The 14,946-nt window shown below is 38.3% G+C and overlaps 2 protein-coding genes across 5 annotated transcripts; one reads left to right on the top strand and one right to left on the bottom strand.

Annotated features, from left to right (window-relative positions):
- The first annotated feature begins 2,091 nt into the window (after positions 1 to 2,091).
- Positions 2,092 to 10,408, top strand: LOC107217988 (DNA polymerase delta catalytic subunit). Of its 4 annotated transcripts, XM_046742856.1 has the most exons (15): positions 2,092 to 2,358; positions 2,611 to 2,716; positions 3,117 to 3,149; positions 3,867 to 3,978; positions 4,285 to 4,457; positions 4,522 to 4,784; positions 4,885 to 5,111; positions 5,189 to 5,355; positions 5,459 to 5,704; positions 5,789 to 6,091; positions 6,170 to 6,640; positions 6,742 to 7,148; positions 7,234 to 7,887; positions 7,967 to 8,074; positions 10,273 to 10,408. In XM_046742856.1, exons 1-14 carry the CDS (start codon positions 2,309 to 2,311, stop codon positions 8,061 to 8,063), a joined length of 3,309 nt encoding a protein of 1,102 aa, XP_046598812.1. In that variant the 5' UTR covers positions 2,092 to 2,308; the 3' UTR covers positions 8,064 to 8,074; positions 10,273 to 10,408. The 4 variants fall into 4 exon arrangements, with proteins under 4 accessions (XP_046598812.1, XP_046598813.1, XP_015511204.2 ...); XM_046742857.1 differs by lacking the exon at positions 3,117 to 3,149 and having other exon boundaries at positions 2,093 to 2,358; XM_015655718.2 differs by lacking the exons at positions 2,092 to 2,358; positions 2,611 to 2,716; positions 3,117 to 3,149 and adding an exon at positions 3,157 to 3,588.
- Positions 8,201 to 11,738, bottom strand: LOC107217980 (ADP-ribosylation factor-like protein 1). The gene is made up of 5 exons (XM_015655706.2): positions 11,497 to 11,738; positions 11,251 to 11,350; positions 11,055 to 11,171; positions 10,681 to 10,792; positions 8,201 to 10,464 (listed from the first exon to the last, which is right to left on the bottom strand). Exons 1-5 carry the CDS (start codon positions 11,498 to 11,500, stop codon positions 10,255 to 10,257), a joined length of 543 nt encoding a protein of 180 aa, XP_015511192.1. The 5' UTR covers positions 11,501 to 11,738; the 3' UTR covers positions 8,201 to 10,254.
- Between the last annotated feature and the right edge of the window lie 3,208 nt (positions 11,739 to 14,946).

Here is a 14,946-nt window from a genome sequence, read left to right as displayed (position 1 = left end):
TTTTCAAGGATTGAACAAATACGAGAACCGAATGTACTGCCAGTTCAATAAAACAGTGCATCGCCGACTGATGCCGTACGATCCGTCGACTGTGCTGTGCGGAATGCGGAAAAATCTCGCTGAGAAATTCGGACCCCCCTGGTAAAAATTTCTACCAGACAACGAATTTTCATAGAAGTTGAAACATCTCGTGTTACTTCGTACCAAATTGTAAATATGCATAGTTTTTCGCAAAGATATGTCAATCTTCGCTAGAAATTGCAGTATTTTGTACATTTTTTATCGAAACAACACAAATTTTCATGACGATCTACAAGTTTTAATGAGAAATTATGCATGTATACAATTTTGTACGATAAAAATTTTTTATACAAGATCTTACAAAATATCTCAATTTCCCTAAAAATTCGTGGGAAGATTGCAGCAATCATTTTCACCAGGATCATACAACACGGTGTGCCACTGTTCAGACATGGTTCGTACCTCCCGCCTACGAACAGGACAATCGCAATTTATAACGGTCATTGCGTTTATGCCAAAAGACTCACACCGTACAACATACGGCGATAACGAGCCGGTACGTTGGACGCGATACCGAGGTCCCGGAATATTCGGGGTCTGACTTATGACTGACGTGAATCACTGGTCCGCAGCGTCTGACTAACCATGAATAGACTTACCTGCGGTACAAGCAGTAATAGTGAGCAAGTCATCGCGAGGAATGTTACCCTGAATTTTTAGATATCACAATTTTATTTTTTTAATGTTTGACGGTGGAGGGGGGCGGGGGGGCGGGTCATGGGTAGTACTCTAGATCCAGAATTTCGACTACATTCTGCATTGGCTTCGGCCGCCATCTTGAATTCAAGTCGGAAAATATCGATCGTAGACAAAAAACCAAATCAAATCTGGTAGAAATTCTTGATTTAGATTGTCAATAACCTCCCCCCCCCCCCCCTCTTGCCGCCCCTGCCCACCCAACGATTAGAAAAAGAATCTTGTGATATGTAAAAATTGCAATTTCAAATGTACATTCCGACTAAACTAAACTGCAGCCTGAAACGACCGATTCTCGAAACTTTTATTATTCGGAACATAAGTATTCACGTTACACTGCAGAACGTGGGTTAAACCGAGGGTTAAATTCTACGGCAACAGGCTACCGCCAAGCACCGTCGGCGTAGGGACGCCGAATCGATCGATTTTGAACTTAAAATGCAATTCTGTGAACTATTTTACCTGTTCGTTGCGTGTGTGGCCTTTCCCGTTGGCATCCCGACATCGTCGTTTTTTACCAAAGTGAATCAAAATGGCGATGAAAGACGAACGTGGACGATAATTGCACATCGCCGCTCTACGACCTGGAAGAAGACATATTTTTATCCTGAAACAAGAAATGGCAATAAAGAGAACACGAGAACAACATTTCGGCGACCGGGAGAGTAGGCCTCCGTAATCAACCGCTTATTATGAAATCACCCGAAAGATTAAAAGATATTATAGGTACATAAACAGCTAATCACCTAGTGATTACGTTATTCGTGTTATAATTCAACGTGCGGTCGCTCTAAAGTCTGCTCAGGTATGTATTGATTTTTTTTATCTCTCCGTGACGAGCGCCTCACCTCGATGTAAAAATATTCATGCATGAAGTACGGCGCAAACTGAAGTTGAATTCGAATGTTCAGTTGTTTTCTATTTTGAAAGTATGTATCGATAACGACTTTTTATCTTGTCTCCCTGAATTTAGTTGCGAAGGACTAATCAAAAAGGATGAAATTAATCGGTAATTGTTTCGTTCTACCGCGAGCTGCCTCCCACGAATTTTGAAGGCCTGTGCAAACTTTTTTTTTCGATCAATCTATATATCGTTGACTGAACATGCATGTGTCTGTATTCAGTCAACGAAACTGTGCGTTTATCGAAGTTGATTCGGTCGGTAAGAGTAAGATTGTTACATGACCCTGATATTGTAAAATCTTAAGAACAAAGATTCACAACCTGCAATATGTGCTTCCTGAGCCGTATCGCTGATTGTTATCAAATTCTCCTTACTTTTTTTGCTTTTCGACCACGCTTCCATATCCTGCGACGGTGATTTGACCGAGATTGAATTTGCAGTCACTAGATGGTTGCAGGAGACGAAAACGGTTGTCAAAGATGGCGCTAGCTGTCGTAGAATTGCATTCGATTTCAACGTAACCATCGTCAGTTTTCGCGCCATTCGAAACGTGTGCGTACCGATCGAATACCAAAGTTTCTGGAAGAGAATTTATTTTGTCAACGACCAATTCCATCAAGATTTACAATGAATAAGCGGCCTTTTTCCGGCCCTCCGTCCAAGAAAAATAAATTCAGGCAAGCAGATATTGACGCACTATTAACTTTTAGGTTATCCTGCTTGACATCACTCTAATTTTAAAAGGCTGAATCTACCGACAAGCGTTTATCACACAGATAGTATAAAAATTTTGCAGCTCCGTAGTTAATTTTTCCAATACAAAATCATTTTTAAGCAGAAGTAAAATTCTCTTACCCATTTCTTGAATTTAGATCCTATTTCAGTCCATACATTTAAGTAACGTTATTTCACTCATTTTTCTTTAACAGGGTAGATGATGATGATGACGAATACCCAGGATCTTTTGAAGCGGAACTTGCCATCATGGAACAAATGGACGACGAGTTTCAAGACCCGTCTCAGGCCTCTGGGGAGGTATACACAACTGAACTACATAACAGAATGCAAAAAATTCCGTTACATGTCTGGCAATACTTGCTGTGATTGATTTAACAAAATTGATAAAAGTCCTTATTACCATCTTGAATTTCCTAGTCAATTTAAATCTGATGCACTGTGCACAGTCTTTATATTAAATTAAAAGTAAGTAAGGTCACCAATTTGGAATTATGGTATCAAACAGTGCTAAAGATATTCAACGTTCACAAAACGTGCAAAATGTTAAATAAATATTATAATTGTTACTCGGAGAATGATCCCCAAATTTAAATTAACGTCAAATAAATAGTCGTGTTAAAGCAAAAGTACCTAAACAAGGTGGCAAACTTGTAAAATTATTATCTTTTGTCTAAATATCCATAATTTACTCTTTTAGCCTGATCCTGCAGATCCTCAAATGCGAGTGAGAGTAAGTTCTCCTAAGACTTGAGCTCTGTATTGGCTATATACATGTCTTGTTGCTGTCTAATCATGCTTTGTTTTCGCCAGGAAATTCATTCTTCATCGATTTAACTGTTTACTTCACAAAACTCTTTTTTACAAAGAATATTCACGGATTTGAGTATTAAAACTATTATCCCATTATTCTTCGTTGAATATGCTTCCTCAATCCCTCAACGCACCTGCTTGCACCTTTTTGCACGTGCGGTTGACTGGTATCTTATTTCATAGTGATAATCATAATGATAATAATAATAATAGTAATAATAACAACAACAGCAATCATAATGATAATCATAGATAAAGTAACAAATGATATGCACAAGCATTTCACTAATCATATGTGGCAGTACGCATTTTGTTACCAAGGCTGCAACACTAGAACTGCTAACATGTTGCGACGATTTGTACGTATTTTTGGACTATTGTCATTTATATATGATCAAAACATCATACACGTTAATAGTTGCAAAATTTGTACGTAATTTTGGACTATTCTCATTTATATTTGATCAAAACGTCGTACACGTTAATAGTCGCAAAAATTTCATGCCTAAGTATTATTTTGCACATTTGGCCTGTCACTAAATGTTTCTGGGCAGTTGAAATGTTCTTTTAAAAAAATGTCTCATCCTCCATATTTTTCGAAAGTATGCAAACATTCATAAAATCTACTCTCGTTTAGGGCCCAGATCAAGAAAACACCTGTTCCAAATGGAATCGGCCAGACCCTCGGCCATTCAATCCTCAAACAGACTCGCTCACTTTCCAGCAAATAGAAGTTGACCATTATATAGGTAAATTGCTCTTGAAAAATATCACGTTTACACTTTATTCAACGATACACCAGCCAAAACTATTGTGTCAAACGTTACACAGTTTCAAACAACGTGAAGCTCGCATTATTTTACATGCTCGTGACTTCCAAGAAGTAAAAAATACATTCGTACAGGTATATTGCAAATAGCCAATTCCACTTCATCCCCAGACCTGGTGAATGCCTATCTGAAGACTTGCGTGTTCAGTAACTTATTACCCATTTCCCTCATTACGATCGTTTTACGATTCCTCGACTGAAAATTCAGCAAGAAATATTTCTCTAGGGCAGCCGCTGGCTGGAATGCCAGGAAGCAAAATTGGACCAGTAGCAATAATGAGAATGTACGGAGTCACCATGGAAGGAAACTCTGTATGCTGTCACGTGCATGGGTTTTGTTCCTATTTTTTTGTCACTGCGCCAGAAAAATTCAATAACTCTCACTGCAAACCATTCAAGGTAAAATGCTTCGTTCTCGTTGACTGACCATCTTTTAATCAATACGACATCCCCACCATTACAGGACGCTTTGAACCGAGCTGTATTAACAGATATGAGATCGAAAAATGATAAAGTTACAGAAGCTGTACTGGTAGTAGAATTAATCTACAAACAATCGCTGTACGGATATGCAGGCGAGGACTTGGTGCCTTTTATAAAAATCACGGTCGCCCTGCCAAAGCTTGTGGCTCCGTGTAAACGCTTGTTGGAGAAAGAAATGATCTTTCCAACATTCAGCGATCACGTGTACCAAGCCTTTGAAACTAACATCGAGTTTGATATCAGGTTCGCATACAATGGCTGTTATGATTATAGTTAAAGACGCTGCACGTGACTTAAATTAAAGAAAGCCAATCATACTGATCCGTCAATGCTCATGATACAGATTTATGGTGGATACGCACGTGGTAGGCTGTTCATGGATCAAGCTAGTCCCTGGTAAATGGAAATTAAGAGGCCATCCAGGGAATGACTTGCCTTTGACTAGCCGTTGTCAATTGGAAGTTGACGTTGCCTGGGACAATTTCATTGCTCATCCACCAGAAGGAGAATGGGCCAAAGTTGCGCCCTTCAGAATACTAAGTTTTGATATTGAATGCGCTGGACGCAAAGGTTCGTATACAGCGTAAAACAGATGCTGCATTTTGACTGAAATTATTAATTTACACCTGCACGGATTTGTTTGGCAGGAATTTTCCCTGAGGCAAATCACGACCCAGTTATTCAGATTGCGAACATGTTGATAAGACATGGAGACACCGAACCCTTTTTGCGGAATGTATTCACATTGGATACTTGCGCGCCAATTATCGGTTCTCAGGTACTTAGTTTTCAAAAGGAAGCAGTCATGCTGGAGGTAAGTTTCGTAAAATAGACTTGGAAATTCTTTGCGGATATATTCGAAAATCAGTAAACTGTCAACGTAATTCTGGATTTATGGAATGATTTCTTTGCCGAAGAAATGGGCAGACTTTGTAAGACAGTGCGACCCCGATATATTTACCGGCTACAACATCAACAACTTCGACTTTCCCTACCTGATAAATCGAGCACAGCACCTGAAAGTGAATTCCTTCAGCTACCTTGGAAGAATAAAGGATATAAAATCTGTGATAAAAGATCAAGTGTTACAAAGTAAACAAATGGGCAGGCGAGAAAATAAACATGTCAATTTCGAAGGAAGAGTGCCGTTCGATTTATTGCTGGTAATTTACTTTTACGCTTGCGATTCTCATGATTTTTCGTCTGACTCGAAATTTCGCGTATGAAATAGACCAAATATATTTCAGGTCCTCATTCGAGATTACAAGTTACGGTCGTATACGTTGAACGCGGTAAGTTATCACTTTCTCCAAGAACAGAAGGAAGACGTACATCACAGTATTATCAGTGATCTACAAAATGGGAATCCGCAAACACGCAGAAGACTTGCGGTTTACTGTTTGAAAGATGCCTACTTGCCTTTGAGGCTACTGGATAAGCTCATGTGCATTATCAACTACATGGAAATGGCAAGAGTGACGGGTGTCTCACTCTGCTGTTTACTAACCAGAGGACAAGGGGTCAAAGTTGTTTCACAGCTGTTGCGAAAAGTACGATACGTTTTTCATACTATCAGAATATGCTATTATAGACCTCGACTCTTTGACAGCAAGTTTTTTTTTTCTCAGGCGCAAGAGAAAGGCTATCTAATGCCAACGCATCAGAGTCAGGGAAGTGACGAACAATTCGAAGGAGCAACAGTCATAGAGCCAAAACGTGGATACTACAATGATCCGATTGCGACATTGGATTATAGTTCTCTATACCCGAGCATAATAATGGCCCATAATCTCTGCTACACAACGTTACTACTTCCAGCAACTCAACACAAACTGAAACTAACGAATGACAAGTTTTCACAAACACCAACTAACGCCATGTTCGTCAAGTCCTCAGTTAGAAAAGGACTCCTTCCAGAAATTTTAGAAAATTTATTGAATGCTAGAAAATTAGCTAAAACAGAGCTAAAGAACGAAACCGATCCATTCAAACAAAAAGTTTTGGATGGACGACAGTTGGCTCTGAAAATATCAGCCAATTCTGTTTATGGTTTCACCGGAGCACAAGTAGGCAAATTGCCTTGTCTGGAAATATCTAGCGTGAGTGACAATTTTTGTTTAAAAAATTATTGTTTTCCATTGAATTTGAACCATTGAAGTCTATTGAGAGATATCAAATAATAAGAAACATTGACTTTCAGAGTACGACAGCTTACGGTCGTGCAATGATAGAGCGAACTAAACAAGAAGTGGAACAAAAATACTGCATTGCAAACGGGTACAAACACGACGCTGTTGTGATATATGGCGACACGGATTCCGTGATGGTTAAGTTTGGTGTAAAGGATATGGCGGAGGCGATGGAGCTTGGAAAGGACGCAGCTGACTTCGTTTCGTCAAAGTTCATAAAACCAATCAAGCTGGAATTCGAGAAAATTTATTTTCCGTATCTATTGATAAACAAAAAACGATACGCAGGTTTATTATTCACTAAGCCAGATAAATACGATAAAATGGACTGCAAGGGATTGGAAACCGTGAGAAGGGACAACTGTCCGTTGGTTGCCAACATGATGAACACTTGTTTGCAGAAATTGTTGATAGATAGGTGAGCCAACATCGAACCTCTATTTTCATTGCATTCAATCCTCTTGCCTATTGATTATGTTTAAACACCCAATTTTCGTGCACAGAGATCCGGATGGGGCGACAGACTACGCGAAACAAATCATAAGTGATCTCCTCTGCAACCGTATAGACATTTCGCAACTTGTGATAACAAAGGAACTTACAAAGACTGAATACGCGGCCAAACAGGCTCACGTTGAGTTGGCGGCAAAAATGAAGAAGCGAGACGCAGGAACGGCTCCGAAACTCGGCGACAGAGTTCCGTACGTTTTTACGTCCGCCGCAAAAGGGACACCGGCATATCTGAAAGCAGAGGATCCGATTTACGTCCTCGAAAACAGCATTCCTATAGACTCAAATTACTACCTGGAAAACCAACTGTCCAAACCTCTTCTCAGGATATTTGAACCTATTCTTGGAGACAAAGCTGAATCTCTATTACTGAGGGGAGAACATACCCGCACCAAATCTGTAGCGACTTCACGTGTCGGAGCATTGGCCGCATTTACGCAAAAGAAGGAAACTTGTATGGGGTGTAAAGCCATCATGCCCGCAGGGCGAGAGCACATGGCTTTATGCCAGCACTGTGAATCTCGCGAACCTGAACTTTTCCAACACGAATTATTACTCGGCAGGAAGTTGGAGGAAAAATTCTGCAGATTGTGGACAGAGTGTCAAAGATGCCAGGGTAGTTTGCATCAGGAAGTTTTGTGCACCAGGTAAGCAAACGAACTTTGTACACCCTCACCGTTTCACACTTTCAGACCTTCAATTAAAATTCCGGAATTCTCATTTCAGCCGAGACTGTCCGATTTTTTATATGAGGAAAAAAGTTAGGATTGAACTGGATGCACAGGAGAAGCGAATTGACAGATTCGGGATTCCAGCCTGGTAGTGGAATACAAGGTACAATATGATTCTTAAACTAGTTATTTGTAATTTTTATGTATACGTAACTACCTATTTATTACATTATTAAATACTATAATATAGAAATAAATGGAATATTACAAAATTTGGAATAATACATTTGATGTGTTTTCTATCTTGAACTCAATCATTCAATGGTAAAATTCGTCCATCTGCATAATATATTAAAAGTTTCTTCCTTTTTTTTTTTCAATAGAATCCAACTTGTTTATACATACCGATGCACAACTGCATTGGTATATTAATTTATGTTACATCAAATCGTTAGATTTGTTCAATTTTTGGAGCTGGCATGTGGCGCATGTATTAGTTTCATATTAATATCGTATTTTATTTCAAGCGTCAACCCCAAGACTGAGCTAGCAATACAATGACAATTCGATATTACTAAATAATTAAATACAATCAATTTTACGTACCGACATTTCTCCTTGAGTTCTAGTCTTCGATGCAAGATAAGGTTGTTCCGTTTTTCTATGCGGAAACCATTAATCATCGTTGAAATCGTCGTATCTGCCGTATTTAATTGTAATATCAAGTGCTTTGTGTGGTGAACATTTACCTTAACCAAGATTAATCCATTTGCTCTAATACCTATAACTGACTGTGAAATTTGTAATATTGGTGAATTTTATAAATGAATCGCCTGATTTTTACTCAACATGAAGTTAGATATTTTTTTAATCTATTATGCATCAGAGATACCTTTCTCAATTTTAAATGACAAGAAATAGGATGGCTTTACTTGTTTTTTTCGAATGCCTAGAATTTTCGTAGCCACTGTTGCGCAGTTTTGCTGTACACTGTAAAAAGTTTACTTGGTTTTTGTTACAAGTTGTCACTGCCTAATGAAAAGAAACTTATACCTATTCGGCTGAAATATGCAATGAGTGATATGCCGTATTTTGATAATTGGTAAACATTAACTAAAAATGTTTTGCATAGCTGTAAAAATTTCAGTGACTTAATTGATCCAAGTAACAAATGTTACGATGTCCCTGAACATTGATCATACGTAGTATTATAACATTTACAAAATAATACTTATTATTACTTTCTAGCCATTTTTTCATCTTTTAAACCGCAACTTTGTCTTATTAGTAATTACCACAAGAATCAATGCATCGCAAGCAAATAATATCATTTCCATCCACTTTTAATGTTATATTGATAATCTAATCCAGGCTATCAGTCAACTTTTTGTGTCAGTTCCATTGAACTGAGTTATTATAAAGAAATTTTGTTTTAGAAAATATGAAAATCAGTATTTGGGCCCTCCGTATTACCTAAGCCGCTTGTTTTTTCAATACTTCAGATCTACCTGTAATTTCTAGATGTAATATTCCAGGTAATTGCGTCAGACACCACACGTATATACATATTTTTTCCATTCTCTATATACAATAAACACCCACATCGTGAGTCGTATGCCTCTGCAATAATAACGATTAACTATCAGAATGAAAAAAATGCAGAAAAAAAACGTTACATTTCGACTAATTGAGAGCTCTCACGTTTCACAATTAGAAAAGTTAAATGTAAAATTTTAATTTCGGTTTTGCTTAGTAAGATGCTATATCTAATTGGATAAAAGTAATACTGCAAATAAAATTGTTTGCGATTTTGCCTCATGATTGGGAAGACCAAGACTTCTCCCTAGAGAAAATAAAGTAGGTAATATGCCGTTGATATGCGAACCCTGATACTTACGGCAAAATTTGAGATGCAGAAATAACAACGGCTCATTTGAGATGGAAAACTCGGTGTTGGTATTATTTGCTGATCGAGTAATGAACTTGTGTTAAGTATTCTTGATAATAGTGCAGCAACATAGAGTTGACTTTTACTCTCAAATTAAAAGAAATACAATGCATTTTAGTTATCTCTTTCATTTATTTAGATATTATTAAGATTTTTATTTTGAAATCAATTTACTCCAACTTTTTTAAACGAACGGTCAAATTTGTATTTCTTAGAATCTTCTGTTGACCTGACACTAAGCTGTAGTAAATTCGAAAATATTCCAACGTAATAAATTAATGTAAAAATTCGAATGAGGTATCTTTCACCACACAAAGACACTTCGATTAGGTGACTGTCATATGACTAGTCTTATTATAAGGCTTGAATGATGTAAAGTTTGGGATTAACATCAATCATTTCCTACTCATTAGCGCGTTCGAAAGCCAATCCATCGCCATGTCAAGTCCTTCTCCTTTGGTCGCCGATGTCTTGAAGATTTGGAACGTTCGATTCTTCAATGCATCAAGACCTAATGCCTGATGTACTTCTGCGACGCTTAAACACCCTGCCATGTCTTGTTTGTTTGCCAGTACAACTAGAATTGCGCCCTGCAACTCGTCTTCCTGAAAACGCAAAATGACAACTGACTGGTGTAAGTGTTTTCGCTCAATAATTCATTTCAACTCGGCAAAATCATGAAGTCTACTTCAAATTTAATTGTTTCAAACTATATTTCTAATAGGTTTAAATTATTTTTATAATCTCTTGAGTAGAATACTAATAAATTTAAATATTATAGTAAAATGAGCTATAATTTTATATGACCGAGCCATACTCACGCCTAACATATAAATCAGCTCATCCTTTGATATTCCTATCCTATCTCTGTCTGCGGAATCAACGACATAAATAATCGCATCTGTGTTGGAATAATAACATCTCCAATACGGCCTGAAACATGATATTTTATTATTTAGTTGGTTATTTTTCATGGATATTTGCAAGTAGAATTGTAAAGAGTACATTCAGACATTATGGATTCATGCTGTGAAAACCACCTTTTCATTTAAAACACGGTAGTGAATTCAGGGAAATTAAAAGAAATCCATTGGCCGATAAAGAAAAAAGAGCTGGCAAAATTAATTTCATAGAACGAGTGTAGGGAAATATGACGAATAAATGAGCGTGCAGCCTGAAATTGAGTCTTACGTACCTGATACTCGTCTGTCCGCCGAGGTCCCAAACTTGAAATTTGAGATTCTTGTACGTAACTTGTTCGACGTTAAATCCTATGGTTGGTATTGTCGTGACAACTTCGCCAACCTGAAGCCTGAAGCGAAAAAATTGAGGAATTGGAAAACGCTTAAAAACTTTTGTCAACATATCGGTATAAAGTCGAGTAAGCCAACCTGTACAAAATCGTCGTTTTCCCGGCACCGTCCAGACCTAGTATTAGAATGCGCATTTCCCGACTTCCAAGCAGGTTGCGAAAGTAACTTAATAACCCTCCTGTAGCGGCAAAAGTCAAGATTATTAGAACCGGTTAAAACAAATATTTGTACACGAGTCGAAAATTTAAGTGGGTTTGTTTATCTCTTGATGTAGATGACGTGTTGGTACAGAACGAACGAGAGCTCGAGGTTACGGCTACTTACCCATATTTTAAAACGCCGACGACTGTTTAAAAATCATAAAACTCGAGTGGTTATTTATTTATCACCCCGAGATGGCGACGTAATTTAATTATTCGGACACCCACCCCACTCTTATCATTAACCAAACCCAGCTGCTCTCTGCTCTTTAAACGCTTATACGTTTCCAGGTATTACTTGATCACTACCAAAACTCTTCCGCCGATTCCCTGAAGTTTGACGTGTTCCCGCAATTATCAATATAACCGAACCAAAGTCCCCAATCAGGCATGCAACCTGACGCAACGTAAGTTCGTGGTCTCCGTGATTCTCGTGACAGAGCTATCAAAAAAAAATAAAACATCGCTGGTGCAGCGCCACCTTCAGGGTACTCATGGAATTCTGAGATGCCGGAGAGTTCGAACGTGCTCAAGTTGCGTGCTGGGACCTGAATTTTTGCAAATTTGTGCTCAGTTCCATGGTTTTCCATAATTAATTTGATTCGTAAATCTGGCCTTGGTAAATGATCATGAATTGAACAGTTCAAATTATTCAGATGTTCGTATTTACGAGGTAAACTCGTGACTGTTAATTTTTTTTTTCAACGGTAAAAAAATGACGATCGCGATTTGACCGTTACGCACTTTATTCGTGAATATCTTCGGTATAGTCGTGAAGAAACCACTCGTTAAATGTGCTATTCGTTCTAGAACGTCTTGTTTTCGATTCGCAACGGTTATTTCGCGTGTGAGAAGTGATATACGATCCCTTCAACGATCTACGGACATAAGTATGTATGTACGTCAACAGTACATTGTACTATTTTTCACTCAATATTCAATTGTGTTATCATGTAGTCCTCGAACATTTTCCTCTACAGAATAATGCGTGTGAAGTCTTTCCTGGTACATTTGCGGGCGAATCCTGCGTTAGAAACAATAAGTACAACCTTTCGACACTGTCTAACCGCTATTTATAATGTTTAACAGACATGTGTGTGTGCTCGAGTGCTGAAAGCTAGCAGCTCTGCGACGTCGAAGGTCCTTGTCGTCAAACGATTACCGCACCTGAGCGTTAAGATCGGTAAGCCTCATTTTCAATCTGTTAAAATATCAAGAAACCGCGATCTTTGCTATAGCGATTTAGTTTTACAATAAGCGGGGGGATTGGCCCACTACTGACGGTGTAAACAACAGTAACACCTCATTTGAGAACTAAAAATCCAGTTTGCTAAATTAATTTAAGTTCTCTTGTTTTTTTCTAGAACCAAGCAGAGACATCCGAGTAACTTATCAGCCCATTACTCGGCAACGTTGGTAAGTTTGCATGTGTTTAGGTTACGTGTATTTCCCTGGGTCTCCTCTGTCACGTGGCGTGGCGGTAACAATTGTTACACAAATTTATTGTATTTTAGTTGTAGAGATAGGCTCATTCACGATCGCAACGGTGCTCTACTTTTGGTTGAATTGACTCGTTTAATTGTTTTTTGCAATTATTTCTACGATACCTTAGTTTAACTTAGAAACTTCTCACGTTGAGAGAGTGAAATGAGCATCGCGACGGGTAGCCATCGCTTACTCGGCATTCGCTAGAACGAGTTGTGTTCAACTTTATCTGATATAATATTCTAAGTTTGAATTTACCAATGAAGTCGTTTAAGCGGTGGATTCACCTGAGGTTTGAACATATTTCAACGATTGTTTAATCATATTCACATGATTTTTTGATTAATAAAATTTCAAAGTCTGATATAACGTAACTCAATGAAATGACATGTTTTATCTTGAAACATGTTTGATTTTTGAATACCCAGCAAGTATTGATCAACTGCAGGTTTAGCTCGCTTAGAAAAATGCTAATTAGCATGCAGGATGTTTCTAATCTATTTTACAAAACACTGATGTACCTATAGTCCGCCAGCAGTCACCAAAATATTACATATAATAATAGGGTTGGTGGGATACCACTTCGATACACTATCGTTGAACTTCACTCTTTTCAATATTATTCTATTGGAGTTGGCTGACCATGGGACAACAGTATTTTGCTTCTTACAGGTAATAAATTGAAAAGTAAGTCAGAGTGACCACGGCGCAAATGAAGAAGAATGACGTGTGTTGGAATGAATGGAGATAATTATTTAGATCGAATATAGGTAACCGGGTAGGTAGGTGGTGCGGTCGTTTCGCGATACGTCGCGGCATTTATGCATGTCCGTATGAGTCTCTCTTTTTAACATTTCCGTTGGGTGGTTCCGCTGGGAATCAGGCGAGGGTAGGAAGGTCGCGATGTACCGCGATGTTACTAACTTTTGCAACCCACGCAGCGTCAAATGATCACAGAAATTTTCCTCCTAAAACGAGTAAAAGACTCGGTATTTAAAATTCTTCGAACCATTAGTGAGCTGGTAAATTTGAACGAGGTTCAATTTTTCATTTTTCGTCACTCTGCAATCATTTTCTAGTCGTTACTCAATTCAATTGTCTATGGTCATCATCAATTATTATTCACATCAATTGATTTCTGTGATCGTCTGAATGGGCGAAACGCATCTTTGGACCATCTTTTGCGTTCCGTGGTACGCTAGATGGAAAAAGATGCTGAGCTCGAAGACTTCGCGTCGAAGAGGATCGCCGACCGTCACGCCACACATTAAAGCATGCCTCCCAATCTCCCTCCCGGATTTGATTCGCACCTCGGAACAACAATCCGCATCGCAATGTGTCGGATTGAAAAAGACGCAGATGCGGATTGGGTTTCCGCAGAATTGTGCAACAAGTCCTAGATATTTAAAGTTTCTTCACAGCCTAATCGATCGCGCCTTTTTGCGCGAAAATTAATTACGAAAATCGGACGCGCCATGTGCGCGTCGATTTCGTAAACGGTATACTTACATATAAAAGTAAAGCACTCTTAATGTGCTAAGCCATCGGGTCTTCAGTCGATTTTGTTACGAACAATATCTTCAAATGTACCGCGTCTTTTGCACGTTTACTTGATACTTCTTGGTTCTGTGAGAAAAACGGCATTTGCTAGCAGGCACTTAGCGCGCAAGGACAAGAATCTCGGGAGTGTACAGTGATAGTAAAAAATCTTGGCGTAAGTATTTATGAAATATATCTTGAGTGTAAAAATTATTTGTTTTATCGATTATATTATATTTTGTTTCACAGCTGCGAACCATTTTTTCATCACCAGTACACTGAAAAATATTAAATGTTCGGCAGAACAAAATATTCATGTCAATAGTAATGCTTGGTAGAAAATTAATGTTGATTCAAAAAGTATACAATTTTCTATTTTACTGTAAATAATAATCGCGTTGCTACGAATGTCACGGCTTGAGCTCGACATGGTTTTTGTTAGTTTACGCACTTCCGTCGTTCTGCTAATCGTACCTTTGTCTTTATCTGCTAATCGGACCTCTTTTCTGTTTCAGCTAATTAATTTTCACTTTCACCTTTTTTTCGCGTC

This window comes from Neodiprion lecontei, chromosome 6 (assembly GCF_021901455.1).
Source record: "Neodiprion lecontei isolate iyNeoLeco1 chromosome 6, iyNeoLeco1.1, whole genome shotgun sequence".
Taxonomy (NCBI): domain Eukaryota; kingdom Metazoa; phylum Arthropoda; class Insecta; order Hymenoptera; family Diprionidae; genus Neodiprion; species Neodiprion lecontei.
The sequence above is the reverse complement of the archived record's forward strand: the minus strand, read 5'-3'. Positions and strand labels throughout refer to the sequence as shown.